Source organism: Melanostigma gelatinosum (assembly GCF_949748355.1).
Source record: "Melanostigma gelatinosum genome assembly, chromosome: 23".
NCBI classification, from domain to species: domain Eukaryota; kingdom Metazoa; phylum Chordata; class Actinopteri; order Perciformes; family Zoarcidae; genus Melanostigma; species Melanostigma gelatinosum.
Genome location: NC_136656.1, coordinates 3,063,396 through 3,084,678, shown reverse-complemented (window position 1 = coordinate 3,084,678; position 21,283 = coordinate 3,063,396). Strand labels below are relative to the sequence as shown.

Below are 21,283 nucleotides of genomic sequence, written 5' to 3'. Positions count from 1 at the left end.
CCCAAACTGAACAACAGGGTATAAAGGAGTTAAAATGAGCTGACATGTGAGTACTTCTACACTGTACAGTAGTAGTGCAACAAATATCTGAGTACTTCTGTTATACTTATTCTGAGTTTCCTGTTATCCTGAGCAGCAGCAGCAGAAGGGGAGGAGGAAGAGGAGGAGGAGGAGGAAAGGGGGAGGAGAGGAGAGAAGGAATGTCCGAGCAGAGGCATTGTGTTCGGTTGTCCCACAATCAGAGAGGGGGGGGGGAGGAGAAACCCTCTCAGAAGGAGGTGTGACTCAGCCGTGGACGGAGGAGCGGCTCCCTTTTTTCACGCGTGGATGTTAACTGAGTCCACCAAGTGTGTTGATGACAGCAGAATCATCTGATTTACTGATTAGCTGATTGTTGACTGGGACTCCTGATTGATTTACTGGAAGTCTGTCAGCTGATTGGGAGCCCGGGTTGATCGATTGGAAGTCGCTGGCTCCAGCATGAGCGGAGCAGGGGAGGTGGTGTGTGAAGGCTGGCTGAGAAAGTCCCCACCGGAGAAGAAGCTGCGCCGTTATGTGAGTGCTTCACTTCTCATTTTTAACTTAGCAAATGAAAAAAAAAGTTTAAAAAAAAGACTAAAACGTGTCTTTTAGCTCGTCTGGGATCGATGTTTTTAGAGGCTGACATGTTGCTACAGAGCACACTGAGTAGATTTAATTGAACATGAAGATTTGCTCTCGGTTTCATGGCTGTTTATACACTGAGCCATTTCCCAAAGTTAATACCATGAAGGGATTCAGCTGTCTGCTGGACAGAAAGTCATCTCGTGTGTTACTTTGGTCCATCACACATTTTGAACTATTTCTCTTTCAAAAAAAATCCCTAAAACCGATTCATCGACGATCAAAAATAGTTGCAGATTAATTGAATAGTTGACAACCAATCAATTAATCGTTGCAGCCCCAATAGGGATATATTTGTTTACGTCTTCTATTTATTTATTTGGACGACTATCTTGGTAACACTTCTTTTTACAATTTCAAAGCAGAAAATCTGAGATGTTGTTTATACATTTGCATGTTTCACAGAAACCACTCAACATTATTTGTAAATAGATAGAAAGCAGTTGAAAAAATCAGATGAGATGCAGAGTTCAGGAAAGATTCATTCATTTGGGAGTTGCTTGATACCGAAAGAGTTAACTACTACTTAACAACTGGTTAAACTACAAAAACATTAAGATGCTTTGCATATTTCATAGTTTAGGCAGTTATTCACACACACCCACACACACACCCACACACACACACACACACACACACACACACACACACACATACACACACACATACACACACTGCATATCTAGCATGCCATACCAGTGAGTTGAGCTCATCTCATCTCTCCTCTACATATTTTCTCTTCATCTTTCTTTCTTTGCTCTGTTGTTTCTACCTCTCTGCACCTTTCACTTTCATTCTTTTACTCTCTCTTCCTGTTATTGTCGCTTTCAGTGTGTGTGTGTGTGTGTGTGTGTGTGTGTGTGGAAAGTAAAAGGTTGAATAAGTAATTGTTTAGAGAATGCGTGCCTTTACTACTGACTGTCTCACAGAGCAGCTGTGGTGTTGCTGATTTGAAACAGCAGCCTCTTATGTGGATAAAATGATAACAGATGCTGAAACAAATAAACTCTCACTCCACTACCCACAATGCCCGGTGGCTGACGTCAGTAAAGTTTTTGAGAGGGAACAAAACAAACCTACTGCGCGGACAATTTTCTTGAGCTACAAATGAAGAAGAAGAAGAAGAAGAAGAAGAAGAAGAGCTCATTGTTCAGACGGCATGTCATGATGGTACACACAGCCCAGTGTACACACACTGCAGGCCAGCTGTGTGTCGACTGTCAACACACACACACACGGAGCAGCCTATAATGGCTGCAGCAGGCCGAGTATGTGTTCATACTAAGCATTGGGCCAGAGTTTGTGAGTGTACCTCATCATACATACACTCCCTGTTCTGAAAGCTGTGTGTGTGTGTGTGTGTGTGTGTGTGTGTGTGTGTGTGTGTGTGTGTGTGTGTGTGTGTTATGTAATAAACTAATCGCTCTCAGCTGGGCCTGGTTGGAAGAGAGGGGGCCTCCCTGAAGATTTGGAAACACACTTTTGAAGATAGAGGTTTAAAGTAAAACATGTTTGGATTTGAATGACTAAGGAATACCATTTAGAGAATGATGTAAAAACCTGGAATAAAAAACAAAAGATGAATAGACCCGCCCTTTAAACAAAGGGGGAATTATAGGTTATTACACATCACTTTAGTCATCATTCAGTACAAGTACCTGAACATTGTGAGACAAATCTCATGATAACTTTTAACCAAACATCAGTTCACAGACTGATGAATGAATGAAAGCCACTTCAACCTACATTTGCTTTCAGTTCCTTCAGTGTTCTCATTGGTTGCCGTAAAAGTGTTGCAAAGTCACATGTTTGCACTTCTGAGGAGACAAATGTGTTAAATGTGACGGGAGGAAGAGGAGGAATAGATCCGTAAATGAGGAACTGAACAGCGGGACACTTGAACATTTAGGTCTGGTGTTAAATTTGGAGGCAGGACAGAGGAAGTGTTATTTTAGATCCATTGTGCCCTCTTCCTGTCCGAGGTCAGGGGTCAAAGGAGGAAGCAAACAGGTGGAGAAGAGATTAGAGAAAGTGTTTTAGGAAAAGACTTCATCATGATTTTGAAGTCGCTGATATTCAGGCAGCTCAGTGTCGATAACGAGGATGATATGACTTTGTGCAGGCAGAGGAAACGCTGATTCACTCGAATCTTTACTAGCTAAGACATTCGTTAAGTGATTTTATTACAACTTCTAATATGTGAATTCAGGTTTCTCTTTATCATGACGGAGTGGGATCAGGGATTTGAATCTACCTCATACGATCTGTACCTACATTTAGCCGCTGAATCCACAGCAGGCGGTTCAATTATAGAAGATAAAAGTTGGCGCTCTGGCTGCTGTCCGTGGTGCTGATCAGAGGCCGCTTTGCACGATTGGAAGTTGCACGGTGAGCGTCACCATGGTGAACATTGGCTAAGCCCCGCCCCCTCCCTGCCGCTACGCCGTCAAGCTATTAGCGATTATCACAATATTAGAAAACGTATATCTCATCTTCAGTTTGTATGAAATTTAAGAAGTTACTTTGTATCGTTTTCATACGAAAGCCAACAAACGCAAGACAAACGTCTTTTCAAAATAAACTTCCGTCTTCAGGAAACAACTTAGTTAGGTTGGGGTAAAATAACTACTACACAAGAATACTTTTCTGAAATTTGTTTAACTTTTTAGCTGTCTTTCGTTCACCCTCCGCCAAAGTCTGTTTGCACTGATATGCTTTAATGTTTTGTGCGCTACAGAGATCCTAGGGAGGAGAGTATTATATACAATTTATATTGTTTTGGAGTGAACTATTCCTTTCAATAGAAAGCCTAGAAAAATGTTTTCATACTTGTTGCTGCCACCCTGCTGCTTTTGTTTGTCCAGCAGCCTAAAAATGAGAGGAGACAAAAATACACACACACACACACACGCACACACACACACACACGTGCATCTACTGCCATCTCTTGCTGGCACTTCCTGTTCAGCTATTTCCTCTTCCTGTCTGTGTTTGGAGAGAAAGAAGGGAGGAACGTGCGCTACAGTACTCAAGTGCTGTGCACTTTGATTACGCACACAAACACACACAGAGGCCTGCCTTCGGGATCGCGCTGGTTTTGTTGGGAAATATTTTAAACTGGGATCGGAAGAGATGGATTTAGTTTGTTGGACTGGTGGAAACTCACTGGCAAACACGCACACACACACACACACACACACACATGCATTGTGTATTTAGCCACATAAACAGTAGCACAAAGCTTGTGTGTGTTTGTGTGTGTGTGCTCATGCTGTTATGAAATTAAAATCCTTCTTCATGCTCTGCTTCACTCATTTAAATAATCACGATGAGTCTTTGGCATACACCTACACACCAACACTAACCAGTCAAACACACACACACACACACACACACACACACACATGCACGGTGAGTCATGTCTGAAATATGAAGTGTCATCCCGTGGATTGCTCATGGGAGATGGACCCTACCCATAATGCTCAGCACATGACGGCAACAACCTGAGAGAAGTGTCAAACATTTAGCAATGTGTGTGTGTGTGTGTGTGTGTGTGTGTGTGTGTGTGTGTGTGTGTGTGTGAGGTTTAGTTGACATTCATCTGCACTGGAGTGTCAAACTTCAGACATTGGAGAAAGACACCAGAGTCAGCCTTAACGTCAGAGAAAGAGAGCGAGGACAAGAAGGAAGTTAAGACATTATCTTCTTAACTGATCTTTTGGTCAATAATCTGTAAAATATATAATTTTGCAAAAAGACTAAAAGTCCTAAAAACCAGATACAGTTTGTTCAGCCCACGCCTCTAAAATAGAAAGGGTGTATCTCCTTGTATGCTCTCTGTCAATGTCGGTGAAGCTGAATGAGATGAACTGAAGGAGGAAGTGTTCATGTCTCCAGGCGTGGAAGAAGCGTTGGTTCGTGCTGCGGAGCGGCCGGCTGAGCGGGGAGCCGGACGTCCTGCAGTACTTCAAGAACCAGCAGTCCCGCCGGCCGATCAGGACCATCAACCTGAACCTGTGTGAACAGGTACACGGACGCCATCAGCGACCTGAGTTAATGCTCCTTATTGTGCATGTTTAACAGTGTCCTGTGTTGGTTAAAAGCGTAACACAATGTGGGGCTTTTTTGTTTTTCAAAAGGATAGATCATTGAACTTTCACGTTTTGACGCTAGCTGAATATTGCACATTTGTGTGCTCCATAAATGCTCCAACGCTCATTCACCATGTCGGCCTCGCTGTATGCCCTGCTCCCTCAGGTGGATGCCGGCCTGACGTTCACGAAGAAGGAGCTGGAGAGCAGCTTCGTTTTCGACCTGAGGACGGAGGAGAGGACCTGGTACCTGGTGGCTGAGTCTGAGGAGGACATGAACCGCTGGGTGTCCTCCATCTGCCTGCTCTGCGGCTTCAACCCGACTGATGACGGTACGACAGATAGATGGATAGAGGGATGGATGGATGGATAGATAGATAGCACTTTTGCTTTAGACAGATAGAAGTGTGGGTTGTTGCTGAGTCAGTGTGAAAACCAGTGGGAGGAGAGAAGAGAGAGTCACGTCGGTGACTCAGATGTAAAATATCATAAGACATTCTGTAACAGTTTTGCCTTTTGCAGTCATTTGAACTCTAATTACAATTTACAATATCTGCCAAGTTCATGTTGATAGGGCGAGCTAGAAAGAAAATAGTGCCATTTAGATGTCTTTAATGACAAACACTCCAAAACCCACGATGCCCTGCAGGGAGAGACACAGAAACTTGGAAGATTTGATCCTAAGTTTTTCCTTTCTCATGTGGGTCACTTTTCTACAGTCCCGGAGAGACCTCCTGTCTCTGGCTCGTCCTCCATCACAGCGATGACCATGGCCAGTCGCACTGCCGCCATCGCCGCGGTATCGGGGTCGGTCCCACCCCCCTATGACCCGGTGAATGTCAGGGGCCTGGTTCACGACCGCAATGCAGAGGAAGATTACCTGTGGTTATCGCACTGCCAGAGTCACATCAGGTAAACACACAAACACACAAATACAGGAAACAAGACTAACGACATATAAATGCACAGATTTTACTTTTCCACTCTGGTTCGGACTAAAGAAACCCGGCTGAAGGTAAATCATCCAGAGTAACAGTCAGAGTTACAGGTTTAGACAAAAAAACAGGGATTAGAGGTTTATTTTAGCCTGGATCACGCCCACAGATGTCTTCACATACCTGCATGCGACAGGTCATCAGAACAGCACAATGAAAGCTAAATGTTCCTCGACAGTTGGAAGGATTTTTATCAGTCCAGGTAGTTTGGATTGTGATTTGCTGAGGTGTGGAGCTCTTTCAACCCGAAACAACTTAATCTGAACAGTTTTTTACTGTATTTTTGTTTAAAAACTCTTATTTTGGTATCTCTCTGTCTCTAGGCCTCCTTTAGGTTCCTCCACTTCTCTTGAAACCGACTACAACGACAACCCTCTTCCCTCCGCCACCTCCACCTCTTCTTCCTCTTCTTCATCTCCTTCCCTACTTCCCAACGGCCTCCCACCTCCATCGTCCTCCTCTTCCTCCGGCTTTAGGACAGCTCCTTGGCCGGCTGCCTCCAAGACAGGCCCTTTGAGCCAGTCTCTGGATGCCAGCGTGACCTCTGACCTCCAGAGACGGGCCGGCCGACTTCGTTGTCACCCCTCTCCTCATCCCAGGAAGCACTCCCTGGACTTCCACCTGCGGCCTGTGACGATACCTCTCAGTGACAACAGACACTCCGCCGTGCATCCAAACACCCACTCGCACACCACCAGTGGTTACCAGATCCCTCGTCCGGCGTCCACCACGCAACCACGACCCCCTCGCCGCCCATCCTCCACCCCCAGCGTGGACTCCATGACCCAGGCGGAGCTCCACGCCTCAACCCCGACTCCCCCTCCACGCCCGCCCAAGCCCCAGACCACCGCGGCCACGCTCCCCCGCTCCTCATCGGAGCCAGAGAAGAGGGACGGCGGCATGGAGGGAGGTCTGCCGAGGAGCAACACCATCACTGCGCCGGGACGCACACCGACAGGTAAGAAGAGAGCAGCCCGTCTTTCATCAAAGGTCTTGTTTTAAAAGAATAGTTTTCAGCAATATGCTCCTTTTTGACACTTTGTTTCTACGGATTGTACAAAAGGAGATCTAATGTGTTCATTAGTGAGCTTCAGAGGGAGCTGGATTTTGACTGTCTCCAGTCTTTATGCTAAGCTAAGCTAACCAGCTGCTCGCTGTAGACATGAGACAATGCAAATGCTAAAGGCCCCGCCTCCTTTTCTATAGGAGCAAGACACACAGACTTTGTGATGCTTTCGCCTCAGTTTTTGAACTGTGGACAGAGCCAGACTAGCTGTATCCCCCTGTTTCCAGTCTTCATGCTAAGCTAAGCTAACCTCCTGGCTCCAGCTCTGTACTGAACGCACAGATATCTGAGATTGGTATCAAACTGCTCATTCAACTCTCAGCAATGGAAGAGTCAATCCCAAATTGTTGATGGTTTTGAACTGTTGAGCTTCTGTGTGTTTATGTATATATTTCTATCCTCTGTGTTTCAGGTTGTGACTCTTTCTACATCCCTCGGTCTCTGTCCGACAGAGCGAGCATGTTTGAGTTCAGCGAGAGCTTCAACAGTTACTTCGTAAGTTAAATCTCTTAAAACCGCAAGAATAAAATACAATAAATGTACATATGTAATGTCTTTTTTTTTGCATTTTATATCTGTATCATGTCAAAATGTCAGTGTCTCTTCCTGTCTCTCAGTTTAATAAAGGCATGGTACCTCTGGGCAGTGTTTGCTCTGAAGATGATGATGTGGGCGAAAACTATGTTCCCATGAGCGCTGCCACCACTGAGCCTCCTGTTGCACCAAGGTTAGTCAGAAGAGACGCGACATGATAAACTGTGTTCATGTCATGATTCGTTTTTCAACTGAAAGTTTGACCTGCAGTTGAAACAAAAAACCTTGATTTTCATAACATGTAATCGAAATAATATGTTTCTTTTGAGACCTTTATAAACATTTATAAAGAGACGGTTTTCCGCCGTAAATGTCACAGCCAGGCGAGCTGGCTTCTCGTCTGTTTGTGGACTTAAATGGACTCCCGTTGGACAAATTTCATCCAGTGCCTTTCAGTGAGAACCTGGATTAAAGCAGGATGTTGTCTCACCACTTCTTGGATACCAGGACAGCAACTAGAAAGCAGCCGTCACTCATGAACAAGACACTGAGATACTCCCTCGCATGGGGACGTGACTCACTCCTAACACGGTTCTCCAAGCAGAGAACCTCAGACTTGGAGGTACTGACTCTCATCAGGACCGCTAACCGCCCCAGTGCGGGCTGAAGTTCCCGGTCTGATGCTGACAGAATCTTATTTATCACAGGACATCCCCGGGACTGAAAAACCCAATTTCTAATTACTTCTTCTCTTGTTCCAGGGTGCCTCCAAATCCTCCCTCTGACCCCTCTGTCGAGCTCCAGGAGGCCAACTACGTCCCCATGACCCCCCTCACCCCTTCCCTTCCCATTCATCCCACTCCTGCCACAGGCGACCTGGCCTCCCTCGGGGGACAAGTCCCCCCACCCGCCCACATGGGTTTTCGTAACTGCCCCCTGACTCCCGTGGCCCCCCTCACCCCGCCGCTCCGGAGGAACACGATGAACACCTCCGGTGGAGTGGAAGTGGAGGCGACGCCCCCTCCGATCCACCGCAACCTGAAACCACAACGCAGAGGTGAGTAGGATCTTATCAGGGAGATCTGGTTTTTAATCACTTTGAATACTTGTCAGTACTGAGACATGATAGAACCTTATTATACTATACATTTTAGTCATTTAGAAGATTTAGTTATTGTAGTTGTGCTGCCGGTTTGATGCGTTCTGCCGTCTGATGTGTGAATCCCTGCAGGAGTCGGTGTCGGTCAGCCTGCAGAGAGAGCGGACGTCCAGACGGCTGCAGAGCCGACACACAAAACAAGAGGTACGAACCACAAGTCTGTGATTTCTGTTCCTGAAGTCGGCTCGTTCGCTCTCCACATCCCCCTTGTGTCGCTTTCTGTTTGTCACTTCTCGTCTCACTTGTTCCCCTTCAACCTCCTTTGGTTTAAATTATTTACCTGCTCCCACTTTGCTCAACAATGTGACAGCCACGGCTCCATACGGAGCTGTAGCTTATAGAAGCCCATTAAATGTTAGTAAAGGTTGACAGTTCGGGAGGTGTTTCTGCAACACTGCTGCTTCATTGTAAAGAGCTTTTTGTTTTCTAACATAAAATGCCACATCAGCATTTATGTTTTTTGGAGATTCAAGACGGAGACGTCTCTTTTTCAATGTAGGTCAACAGGAAAAAGTTCATTTTGGCCCAATTGCATAAAAGCAGCCTGCTTTTTGCACTGATATTCAATATTCTCTTATCCCAAACTGCAACATATATCAGTGTTTACAAAGTATAAATAAATCTCTCTCTCTCTCTCTCTCTCTCTCTCTCTCTCCCTCTCTCCCTCTCTCCCTCCCTCCCTCCCAGTGAAACCAGCTCCTCTGGACATCACTTCAGTGCAGCAGGACTGGCAGGAAGTCCCGCCCCCTGTCCGCTCGCCTGTCACTCGAACCTTCACACGGGAGTAAGTGTGTGTATGTTTGTGTGCGTGATGTTTTAATGCAGCGTCAACACAACAGAAAACCTGAATATTGAAGGTCTCCTACAGAACCAGAGAGAGAAGTCTGACGTGTGAATATCTGAGCAGTTACATTCAGCTGTGCTTATGCTCTGCTGCCTCCCTGTGGTTTAGTGCTGCAGATAATTAATAAATCTGCCAGTTATTGTCTGATTAATTGTTTTGACTTTATTACATAAAAACACAGTTCAAAAAAATACAAATTACAATTTCCTATTGTTTTATTTGATGTCTTTAAATGTCTTCTTTAAGTAAAACCATTATGTTTGGATCTTTAACGAAAACAATTGTATTGACGAATAATTTAAATTTGGTCAAATGTGTCTTGACAAACTGCCACAAACTCAAAAACAAAAGATTCATTAACAATGAAAATCAACAGATTGTTGCCGCTCTAAAATGTATTCCTGTTTTTCATTGCGTGTCAGTCCGTCCAGTAGTCTGTCGCTCAGGCCGACCTCCGCTCACAGCTCCTCCCCCTCCTCCGACTCCGATGACACAGATGACAGCTACGTCGCCATGATGACCACCCCCAGCCTCAGTTTCAGCGCCGGGGAGCCGGTAAAACACTCCTTCATTCCCACTGTCTTTTCTCTTTCCACCATTAATGTATTTGCTCTCCATCCTTCCTTCTTTGCATCCTTCTTCCTATCAATCATCTTCCCCTCCATCCATCCCTAAATCATTTCGTCAAAGCCACCCCGACACACAGCGTTGCACTGTTAGCGCTCTTTGCACTGTTAGTGCTCTTTGCACTGTTCGCGCTCTTTGCCCTGTTCGCGCTCTTTGCACTGTTAGCGCTCTTTGCACTGTTAGCGCTCTTTGCACTGTTAGCGCTCTTTGCACTGTTAGCCACTTTGCACTGTTAGCGCTCTTTGCACTGTTAGCGCTCTTTGCACTGTTAGCCACTTTGCACTGTTAGCGCTCTTTGCCCTGTTAGCGCTCTTTGCCCTGTTAGCGCTCTTTGCACTGTTAGCGCTCTTTGCACTGTTAGCGCTCTTTGCACTGTTAGCACTCTTTGCACTGTTAGCGCTCTTTGCACTGTTAGCCACTTTGCACTGTTAGCGCTCTTTGCCCTGTTAGCGCTCTTTGCACTGTTAGCGCTCTTTGCACTGTTAGCGCTCTTTGCACTGTTAGCGCTCTTACGTAACACCGTTAGCTGCAAGCCGCAGGCTCAGCCGTCGCCATGTTGTGAGCCGTGTGGAGGCAACAGAACTGCTTCCAAACTCATACGTAGCACCTTTAATGTTTGCTGAACTAAACTTTGTGTGTGTGTGTGTCAACAGTCTCTGAGGCTCATGCTGCACCGGGCCTCTGAGGGCGGAGTCAGCAGCCCGATGCTACGGCGAGCCAGAGGAGACAAACAGGTGGAGTACCTGGACCTGGACCTCCACACCGGGCGATCGACGCCGACAAGACAGGTGACACAACTCTCTCAATATGTGTGATACATTTAGAAGTTGTATAATTTATTCATAAGCTTTGTTTCTTCCTCTCAAGTTGTCTTCTTGCGTCAATAAATCAATACACCAAGTGATAAAATCCATCTTTACCATAACCAGAAACGCTGCACGGCAGAAGGTGGAGTCGGCAGCGAGCAGGCCGGAGCAGGCGAGGAGCGCACACGAGGCGAGCGCACACGTGTGGACTACGTGGTGGTGGACCCCAAAAGAACCAAGGCCCTGAGGAGCACCAGAGAAGCATGGCATGATGGGAGGATGTCCACGGAGAAGGAGAAATGCTCGAGCTAACTGCTAACTGCACCTCTCGTTTCTTTACGTCCTGAAATGTCCATTTCAAACTGAAATCACTGTTTGACTCCTGCAGTCATCTGACAACAAAAACAGAAAGACATGTCTGACAACAGCCTGGAGTGTACTATAGATAGCAACAAGGAAGTTTCGTTTTTAGTTTTGCTGCTACAAGGAATATGTTGGAGATTGACAATCATTCGTTCGTCTGACATTTTCAAATGTGTCCGCTGTGAGTTTTTTGCTGAGTACAGTTTTAGTTTATTTAAATAAATGGAAATAATGTGACAATACATTTATCCATAGCATGGTGTACGTCGTTCTACGTCAACATATATTTCAGGTAGGTTTGATACCAGTTTCTAAAGAATGACAGTCGGCACATGTAAATGCAACTGCATCAAATATTTCTCTGGACATCATGCTTCCTCCTGAGACGGTGAACAAGATGGTGGACTGTGGGACGAATCGGCTGTTCTGATGATGAACAAAGTCAGTGATAACTGTCTTATGTATTCATTACTGCAGCTTGGTGTGCGGTGTGTAATGTTGCTGCTGAATCATTTCATTGATATTTCATAATCTTCAGAATAAACGGGATTGTAAAAGTGCCGGAGGAACACACGCGGAGAGAAAAGGAAGACATTCCTCCACAGTCTGGATACATTTCCACTTTATTCATTCATGCAGCACCGTTCATACAAACATCACAGCCCAAATGCTCCACATGAAAAGAACAAAGGACAGACTGTCGAGGGACAGATCATCATCTTCAAATCATTCCTCCTACAACACAAACGGCTTTGGAGAATCTAAAAGCGGAAGGAAACGTGCAGGATTTTGAGACGCCGCCCCTTGTGTTTTTGTTGCTCCGCCCGTGCAAATCTGTTGCTCCGCCCGTGCAAATCTGTTGCTCCGCCCCGTGCAAATCTGTTGCTCCGCCCGTGCAAATCTGTTGCTCCGCCCCGTGCAAATCTGTTGCTCCGCCCCGTGCAAATCTGTTACTGTGAAAGGAAGATGGTTTTTGTCTTGTCCTGCACACACTGTCTGCACATCGACACCTCGCTGGCTGTTTGTCGCTCATGAGAAGAATTCAGAAGCATCAACTTTGTCGTCTTTACAGAAGATCTTTACACAGTACAAGGTAATGAATCAATGACTTCATGTGTTCATGTTGGTGTTGTTATCATATGAATCATGTTGAACAGATTCAGTATGTGAGGATTGGTGCTGTTAGTTAGTCGCAGACAAAAATGTTAATGTGTGTGTGTGTGTGTGTGTGTGTGTGTGTGTGTGCGCTACAGGTGTTCAGTTCTTACAGGATGAGCTGAATGTAACTGGTGTAGTCTTATGAATGCGTAATGATACGTTATAAAGAGATGCAAACAGACAGTAAAACAGGAAGTAATGTAAAAGTGAAATACGGTGTCAAGTGATTTGAGCTCAACAGTCTAAAGTCTGATCTCATCGTGGATGAAGGTGTTTGGTGTTGGGAGTGAATGCTGCGGTAAAATAAAGTTATGATCACTTCTGTCTCCTCTCACAGGGAGAAGATGACCTGCTGCATCCTGCTGCTCTTCATCCTGACCTCCTGTGTCTGTGGTGAGTTCACTTCTTCTTGAACACAAATACATTGGAGCAAGAAAGAAGTGAGAAAATACTACGTCAGATTTCTGAATGAACACTTTGTGATTTAATCTTCATATTTGATCAGTGCAGACACAACGTTAGAGCATCAGTTCACCTCTTTCCTCTGTCCTCTCTCTTCCTCTCAGGGGTGACTCAGTCCCGTTACATGGGTCTGAGGTATCAGGCAGAGCAGGGCAGCAACATCACAGTGGAATGGAGCTTCTCGTCCAGAGACGACATTTCCATCCCCTCACTTAAGATCCACTGTGTGTCAGTGTTAGAGCTGAAGGTGTTCTATCATCAGGACAGCAGTGTTGACGAGTCTCTGCACCAGCAGTTTGCAGGACGGGTGCAGTGTGACAGAGACGCTCTCAGGACAGGACGCGTCCGGCTTCATCTGTCCGGAGTCAGCACGAATGACTCGGGCCTGTACCTCTGTAGGATGCTCACTGAGTTTGGCAGGAAGGTGAAGCAGTTCTCTCTCAACATCACTGGTGAGTCAGCACGAGGTTCATCTCATCTCAAGAGGACTTTGATACAAGTTCTTTACAGAAAGCAGCAGTTTATATTCACATCTGACACAGATGATGTGTCGTCCTGTTTGTTAGCAGATGATTACAAACCTGCTACTTGATGATGCTCTATATACTCTGAACCAAGAGTTTGAGGAGTGGAGTCAGTGTTCTGTGACCTGTTTTCTCCTCAGATAAATCACACACACACTTATAACTTTCTCTACAGCAGCCGTTGATGAGCCCAAACCTGTGACACCAGAACCAGAACCAGCAGAACCAGCAGAACCAGCACCAGCGGGTCGGGGTAGAATCTGCCTCTATGTCGGACTGGGACTGGTGGCTGCAGCAGTAACAGCTGTTCTGGCTGCTTGTTGCTGGACTTCATCACATACATGCTCTCCAAGAAATTAAAGCTATAGTTGTACACAAGTGATGTACAAAAACCATGAAGGCTGTAGATGATTTCTGTAATGTATGCTTTGTACTGTGATATATTTATTTTATATCATATCTCTATCGTGTGCATTTGACCTCTGATGTGATGAATCCTTCACATCTGCCTCATCATGTGAAACTGTGGCAAACAGGAAGTGATGCTTTTGTTTTTAATGACAACAAATGAAGAAACAAAGTTCCTGTTCTGTTTTGTAATGTTCTCTCACTGTATTGAGGTAACACTATTCATGATGAACACCAACAGGGGGAGCCTTTGTGTCTGCATGTTACAGCTGTGATCATCAGACCATCAGGCTCTTTAAATATAACTGTGATCACTTTTACTTTATTTTATTTGTGAGGTTTTTGCTTCATGTGTCATCTGACTTCTGTTCTGATCAATTAAACATTAAGATGTTTCTTGTTTATTTCTATACTTTCGTTTAACAACTTGAAGAATCACTTCATGAATGATTTGTATGTTTTTTTTCTAAATAAATAAAATGTATTTAAATTCACTGAGCTGACTTTGTCATGAACTAGTTCTGTTGATCTGAATGATTTGTCACATATAACACAAATGGAGAAGATGTTTTGGTTTTTCATATCTTTATATTTTGACACATCATTTAATTAATACAATGTTTAGAGGTCATAGATATGAAGATAAGTTATTAAAACGTCTCTACACACAAACAGAAACATAATCTAAATAGAACCAATCATCAGGAACACATCTTTAAAAAGCATCACCTCTCTGCTCCTACAGTCACACAACACATTTACACAGAACACAAATAAACAACAATGTCAGTAAAATAGTTTCAGAAACACTGAAGATGTTTAAAGTCTTCGTGGCTTGCAGCACTTTCTTTCAGCCACCAGGTGGCGCCACTTTCACCTGCGGAAGAGAAGAGAAATATTCAAGTCACCTCACAGTCACTGATTGTTACTCAAAACCTTTCGCAGATATTTAAATGAATAAAAGAAAACTGCAGTAAATGAATGACGTCATTTAGAGACATTTAGACACTGTTTCCTGTTCGTGGTTTAATGTTGTATCACAAAGCAGCTCTTTTATAAAGTGATATTTCATAATCTTCAGAATAAACGGGATTGTAAAAGTGCCGGAGGAACACACGCGGAGAGAAAAGGAAGACATTCCTCCACAGTCTGGATACATTTCCACTTTATTCATTCATGCAGCACCGTTCATACAAACATCACAGCCCAAATGCTCCACATGAAAAGAACAAAGGACAGACTGTCGAGGGACAGATCATCATCTTCAAAATCATTCCTCCTACAACACAAACGGCTTTGGAGAATCTAAAAGCGGAAGGAAACGTGCAGGATTTTGAGACGCCGCCCCTTGTGTTTTTGTTGCTCCGCCCGTGCAAATCTGTTGCTCCGCCCGTGCAAATCTGTTGCTCCGCCCCGTGCAAATCTGTTGCTCCGCCCCGTGCAAATCTGTTACTGTGAAAGGAAGATGTTTTTTGTCTTGTCCTGCACACACTCTCTTTACATCGACACCTCGCTGGCTGTTTGTCGCTCATGAGAAGAATTCAGAAGCATCAACTTTGTCGTCTTTACAGAAGATCTTTACACAGTACAAGGTAATGAATCAATGACTTCATGTGTTCATGTTGGTGTTGTTATCATATGAATCATGTTGAACAGATTCAGTATGTGAGGATTGGTGCTGTTAGTTAGTCGCAGACAAAAATGTTAATGTGTGTGTGTGTGTGTGTGTGTGTGTGTGTGTGTGTGTGTGTGTGTGTGTGTGCTACAGGTGTTCAGTTCTTACAGGATGAGCAGAATGTAACTAGTGTAGTCTTATGCATGCGTAATGATACGTTATAAAGAGATGCAAACAGACAGTAAAACAGGAAGTAATGTAAAAGTGAAATACGGTGTCAAGTGATTTGAGCTCAACAGTCTAAAGTCTGATCTCATCGTGGATGAAGGTGTTTGGTGTTGGGAGTGAATGCTGCGGTAAAATAAAGTTATGATCACTTCTGTCTCCTCTCACAGGGAGAAGATGACCTGCTGCATCCTGCTGCTCTTCATCCTGACCTCCTGTGTCTGTGGTGAGTTCACTTCTTCTTGAACACAAATACATTGGAGCAAGAAAGAAGTGAGAAAATACTACGTCAGATTTCTGAATGAACACTTTGTGATTTAATCTTCATATTTGATCAGTGCAGACACAACGTTAGAGCATCAGTTCACCTCTTTCCTCTGTCCTCTCTCTTCCTCTCAGGGGTGACTCAGTCCCGTTACATGGGTCTGAGGTATCAGGCAGAGCAGGGCAGCAACATCACAGTGGAATGGAGCTTCTCGTCCAGAGACGACATTTCCATCCCCTCACTTAAGATCCACTGTGTGTCAGTGTTAGAGCTGAAGGTGTTCTATCATCAGGACAGCAGTGTTGACGAGTCTCTGCACCAGCAGTTTGCAGGACGGGTGCAGTGTGACAGAGACGCTCTCAGGACAGGACGCGTCCGGCTTCATCTGTCCGGAGTCAGCACTAATGACTCGGGCCTGTACCTCTGTAGGATGCTCACTGAGTTTGGCAGGAAGGTGAAGCAGTTCTCTCTCAACATCACTGGTGAGTCAGCACGAGGTTCATCTCATCTCAAGAGGACTTTGATACAAGTTCTTTACAGAAAGCAGCAGTTTATATTCACATCTGACACAGATGATGTGTCGTCCTGTTTGTTAGCAGATGATTACAAACCTGCTACTTGATGATGCTCTATATACTCTGAACCAAGAGTTTGAGGAGTGGAGTCAGTGTTCTGTGACCTGTTTTCTCCTCAGATAAATCACACACACACACTTATAACTTTCTCTACAGCAGCCGTTGATGAGCCCAAACCTGTGACACCAGAACCAGAACCAGCAGAACCAGCAGAACCAGCACCAGCGGGTCGGGGTAGAATCTGCCTCTATGTCGGACTGGGACTGGTGGCTGCAGCAATAACAGCTGTTCTGGCTGCTTGTTGCTGGACTTCATCACATACATGCTCTCCAAGAAATTAAAGCTATAATTGTACACAAGTGATGTACAAAAACCATGAAGGCTGTAGATGATCTCTGTAATGTATGCTTTGTACTGTAATATATTTATTTTATATCATATCTCTATCGTGTGCATTTGACCTCTGATGTGATGAATCCTTCACATCTGCCTCATGTGAAACTGTGGCAAACAGGAAGTGATGCTTTTGTTTTTAATGACAACAAATGAAGAAACAAAGTTCCTGTTCTGTTTTGTAATGTTCTCTCACTGTATTGAGTTAACACTGTATTCATGATGAAGACCACTAGAGGGAGCCTTTGTGTCTGCATGTTACAGCTGTGATCATCTGACCATCAGGCTCTTTAAATATAACTGTGATCACTTTTACTTTATTTTATTTGTGAGGTTTTTGCTTCATGTGTCATCTGACTTCTGTTCTGATCAATTAAACATTAAGATGTTTCTTATTTATTTCTATACTTTCGTTTAACAACTTGAAGAATCACTTGATGAATGATTTGTATGTTTTTTTTCTAAATAAATAAAATGTATTTAAATTCACTGAGCTGACTTTGGCATGAACTAGTTCTGTTGATCTGAATGATTTGTCACATATAACACAAATGGAGAAGATGTTTTGGTTTTTCATATCTTTATATTTTGACACATTATTTAATTATACAATGTTTAGAGGTCATAGATATGAAGATAAGTTATTAAAACGTCTCTACACACAAACAGAAACATAATCTAAATAGAACCAATCATCAGCAACACATCTTTAAAAAGCATCACCTCTCTGCTCCTACAGTCACACAACACATTTACACAGAACACAAATAAACAACAATGTCAGTAAAATAGTTTCAGAAACACTGAAGATGTTTAAAGTCTTCGTGGCTTGCAGCACTTTCTTTCAGCCACCAGGTGGCGCCACTTTCACCTGCGGAAGAGAAGAGAAATATTCAAGTCACCTCACAGTCACTGATTGTTACTCAAAACCTTTCGCAGATATTTAAACAAATAAAATAAAACTGCAGTAAATGAATGACGTCATTTAGAGACATTTAGACACTGTTTCCTGTTCGTGGTTTAATGTTGTATCACAAAGCAGCTATTTTATAAAGTGATATTTCATAATCTTCAGAATAAACGGGATTGTAAAAGTGCCGGAGGAACACACGCGGAGAGAAAAGGAAGACATTCCTCCACAGTCTGGATACATTTCCACTTTATTCATTCATGCAGCACCGTTCATACAAACATCACAGCCCAAATGCTCCACATGAAAAGAACAAAGGACAGACTGTCGAGGGACTCTTTTTGACCAATCAAACGAAGCCTCAGTAGTTGAACCGCCCAGGTGAAATGGAGCGCTCCTATAGGCCAAACATCCAAACCAATGGAAACCTCTAGAAACCTCTATGACGAGCCATATAGGGCATGATTTGAATCGCCATACCAACACACACACACGCTGGACTGGGACGCATCATGTCTGATATTTAGACAGTAGTTTAAATGGGGAGAAGACTTCAGAGTTTTACACGACTGAACACAAACAAGGTAAGTTATGAACGTCGTCATGTTGGTGTCATTGTATGATTAATATTGTACAGATGTATGATGAGGATCGATGTATTAGACAAGATGTTCACGGTAATAACGTGGTGGTTCATTCAGTGAAGAACAGTTAAAAAGATGTGATGCATTGAAGACACATCAGAATAAAACCTGATCCATTAAAAACAGCTGTATTATTGAAATTACACTTTTCAACAACAGCATGAGTTTGTGTGTGTTCTCTGTGTGGTATTTGTTATAAATGTTGGTGCATAGATGTTCATAGTGATTGATTGATGACAATAAGAAGCTTGATGTGTTGGAGGAAACATGAGAGAAATGTTTGAGGAGTTTTAAACAGTTACTGTGAAGTTATCAGCTGTGAAACTAACTCCAACTAACTTCATGACTAACACGTCATGAAGGGAGAGACAAAAAGTGAACTTGCACAACAAACGAGACACAGCGAGGACAAGTTGCTTCAGCCACGAGGCTCGTTCGAACTTGCACGCTGCAACGAAAGCAGCAGCTGTAGAGGAAGTTCACCTGCAGTCACATGACAGACACGCCCACTCTGCCTCTGTTTGACTACTTGCTGCTAAAGTCAGAGCAGGGCGGGTCTTTCCACAGCTTGTAGTGTTGTATAGACACTTGTTGACTGTTTCCTGTCGTGTTGAACATCTGGCGCTGTCTTGAAACATATTACTGCAGCTTATACTTGTTTTATTTGACTGTGAATGAAACGTCTGGAGGGAAACCAGCTTTAGCTGTGGTTGTAGTTCACATTGACGCTGCATTGGCATCAAGGCTTTGTGTCATCAGTTGTGTGTAGTGAGCAGGATGATGAACACAAAGGAGTGTTGTGATGTAGAGACAGACTGTAGATGTGGACCTCCAACACCTTGATGTGATGTGTTGGTGACTCTTCACCTCTGTCTCCTCTCACAGGGAGGAGATGACCTGCTGCATCCTGCTGCTCTTCATCCTGACCTCCTGTGTCTGTGGTGAGTTGACTTTTGTATGTTTAAAGCACTGCAGCTCTGAAGCATCACTAAACACTCCACAGAAACATCTGGAGATGCAGTTTAAAGGCTCTCATGTTAAAGCTGTTTGTCTGCTCCTCACTCTCCCTCTCTGTCTCCTCAACAGCATCATTAGTAGTGAATGTGACACAGAGCTCCTATCAGGCAGAGGAGAACCACAACGTCACTCTGGAATGGACCTTCACCACCAACACTGACCGCTCCCTCAAGTCCCTGAATATCATCTGTGAACTGTTGACTGATATCAGTTCCTTCGTCCTGTTTCATCTTCATAACGGTGTCGAGGTCTCAGAGTCTCAGCATGAACGGTTTGCAGGACGAGTCCAGTTTGAGAAAGACGTCCTCAGAGAAGGACGACTCAGACTCCACATGTCCAGACTCAGGACTGCTGACTCAGGTGTTTACCTGTGTGATGTGTTCACAGGTGATGATGAGAGATCAAAGAAATGTCACCTCAACGTCACAGGTGAGTTGATTCAGTAGAAGTTTCTCAACACGTTCAAGCAGCTTTATTCAGATGAATAAAAACCTGATAAATCACCTCCTTCTTGCAGTTTCTGGGAAATGTGTTACAACTTAATCTGTTGTTTCTCGTTTACTTTTCAGTGAAAATGTTTTTCTACAAATGAATAAAACAGATTTGTTTGGTGTCTTTGCAGCAGCGAGGGATCAGCCTGAGACACCAAGAGCAACAACTCTGAGAAGAGATCCTCCACCGACAGAAAGTGGAACACCACCAGAGAGTCGGGGAAGGATCGTCCTCTTCTATGGACTGGGACTGACAGTCGTACTGGTTTTGTCTTTATTTGCTCTCTGCATTAAAACAAGATTCATACTCAGCACCACAGAACACACAGCATCAACACTGTGTTGTTCAGCCTTCAAGTGTTTCCACAAATAGAGTCTGATGGAGGACTTCAGTCAGTCGGAGACACTGGATCTGTGTATGACTCATATCTGAGGATTCACAGCAGCATTAAGATATGAATGGAAATAAAAAAATGAGCAATTAGTTGACATCAACAATGCAAAGTGTTTTCCATAAAGGAAACACAAAATGTTACAAAGACAGACGCAGAGAAAGACGATGAGAGAGTTCAACATTCAACAGACCTGAACCATCTGATATGAAATAATCAAACATAAGTTTGATCAAAGATTACATCAGAAAAATGACAAAAAACAATATAATACAATATATGAACAATATAATACAATTATTCAGAGTAAAATAAATAATAGTGACATCATTGATGAATATAAAATACTTGCATGAAGAGTAAAGTAAATAGATAAAGAGAATAAAGTTCATGCTGACATCAGTGTCTAATAGAAGCTCAAACATTGATCAGTATATTATGAGTGATATTATGAAGGATGTAGATGTCTCATGTCGATGTGTCCTTGCGCAAGACACCTAACCCTAAAATTGCTCCCTTAGCTGTACCTACGGTGTAGGAATGTGAATTGATGAAAGTGTCTGCTAAATGATGTAATGTAATGATGAATGATTTGTTCTTTTCTAAATAAATAAAATGTATTTAAATTCACTGAGCTGACTTTGGCATGAACTAGTTCTGTTGATCTGAATGATTTGTCACATATAACACAAATGGAGAAGATGTTTTGGTTGTTTAATATACTTTGATACATTATTTAATTAATACAATGTTTAGAGGTCATAGATATGAAGATAAGTTATTAAAACGTCTCACACACAAACAGAAACATAATCTAAATAGAACCAATCATCAGCAACACATCTTTAAAAAGCATCACCTCTCTGCTCCTACAGTCACACAACACATTTACACAGAACACAAATAAACAACAATGTCAGTAAAATAGTTTCAGAAATACTGAAGATGTTTAAAGTCTTCGTGGCTTGCAGCACTTTCTTTCAGCCACCAGGTGGCGCCACTTTCACCTGCGGAAGAGAAGAGAAATATTCAAGTCACCTCACAGTCACTGATTGT

At 43.6% G+C, this 21,283-nt stretch overlaps 1 protein-coding gene and 1 long non-coding RNA gene across 2 annotated transcripts; both read left to right on the top strand.

The window, feature by feature from the left end:
* Positions 1-339: 339 nt before the first annotated feature.
* LOC306796487 (GRB2-associated-binding protein 1-like) lies at positions 340-14,065 on the top strand. The gene is made up of 16 exons (XM_079295427.1): positions 340-555; positions 4,561-4,689; positions 4,921-5,086; positions 5,474-5,666; positions 6,073-6,707; positions 7,228-7,310; positions 7,433-7,542; positions 8,111-8,406; positions 8,581-8,652; positions 9,196-9,292; positions 9,775-9,907; positions 10,633-10,767; positions 10,909-12,241; positions 12,644-12,699; positions 12,873-13,220; positions 13,468-14,065. The coding sequence occupies exons 1-13, from the start codon at positions 481-483 to the stop codon at positions 11,095-11,097; spliced, it is 2,313 nt and encodes a 770-aa protein (XP_079151553.1). The 5' UTR covers positions 340-480; the 3' UTR covers positions 11,098-12,241; positions 12,644-12,699; positions 12,873-13,220; positions 13,468-14,065.
* Positions 14,066-18,148: 4,083 nt separating this feature from the next.
* Positions 18,149-20,857, top strand: LOC306796264. The gene is made up of 4 exons (XR_013773045.1): positions 18,149-18,267; positions 19,213-19,268; positions 19,414-19,773; positions 19,967-20,857. It is a non-coding gene; the product is annotated as an uncharacterized lncRNA (long non-coding RNA).
* Positions 20,858-21,283: the final 426 nt, after the last annotated feature.

What these genes read in the sequence shown, in the direction of transcription:
- LOC306796487 (XM_079295427.1), top strand. Translation starts at nt 481, where the DNA reads ATGAGCGGAGCAGGGGAGGTGGTGTGTGAAGGCTGGCTGAGAAAGTCC. An exon ending in AGAAGAAGCTGCGCCGTTAT is followed by an intron (nt 556 to 4,560) that starts GTGAGTGCTTCA and finishes TCATGTCTCCAG; the next exon opens with GCGTGGAAGAAGCGTTGGTT. An exon ending in GATCGACGCCGACAAGACAG is followed by an intron (nt 10,768 to 10,908) that starts GTGACACAACTC and finishes TACCATAACCAG; the next exon opens with AAACGCTGCACGGCAGAAGG.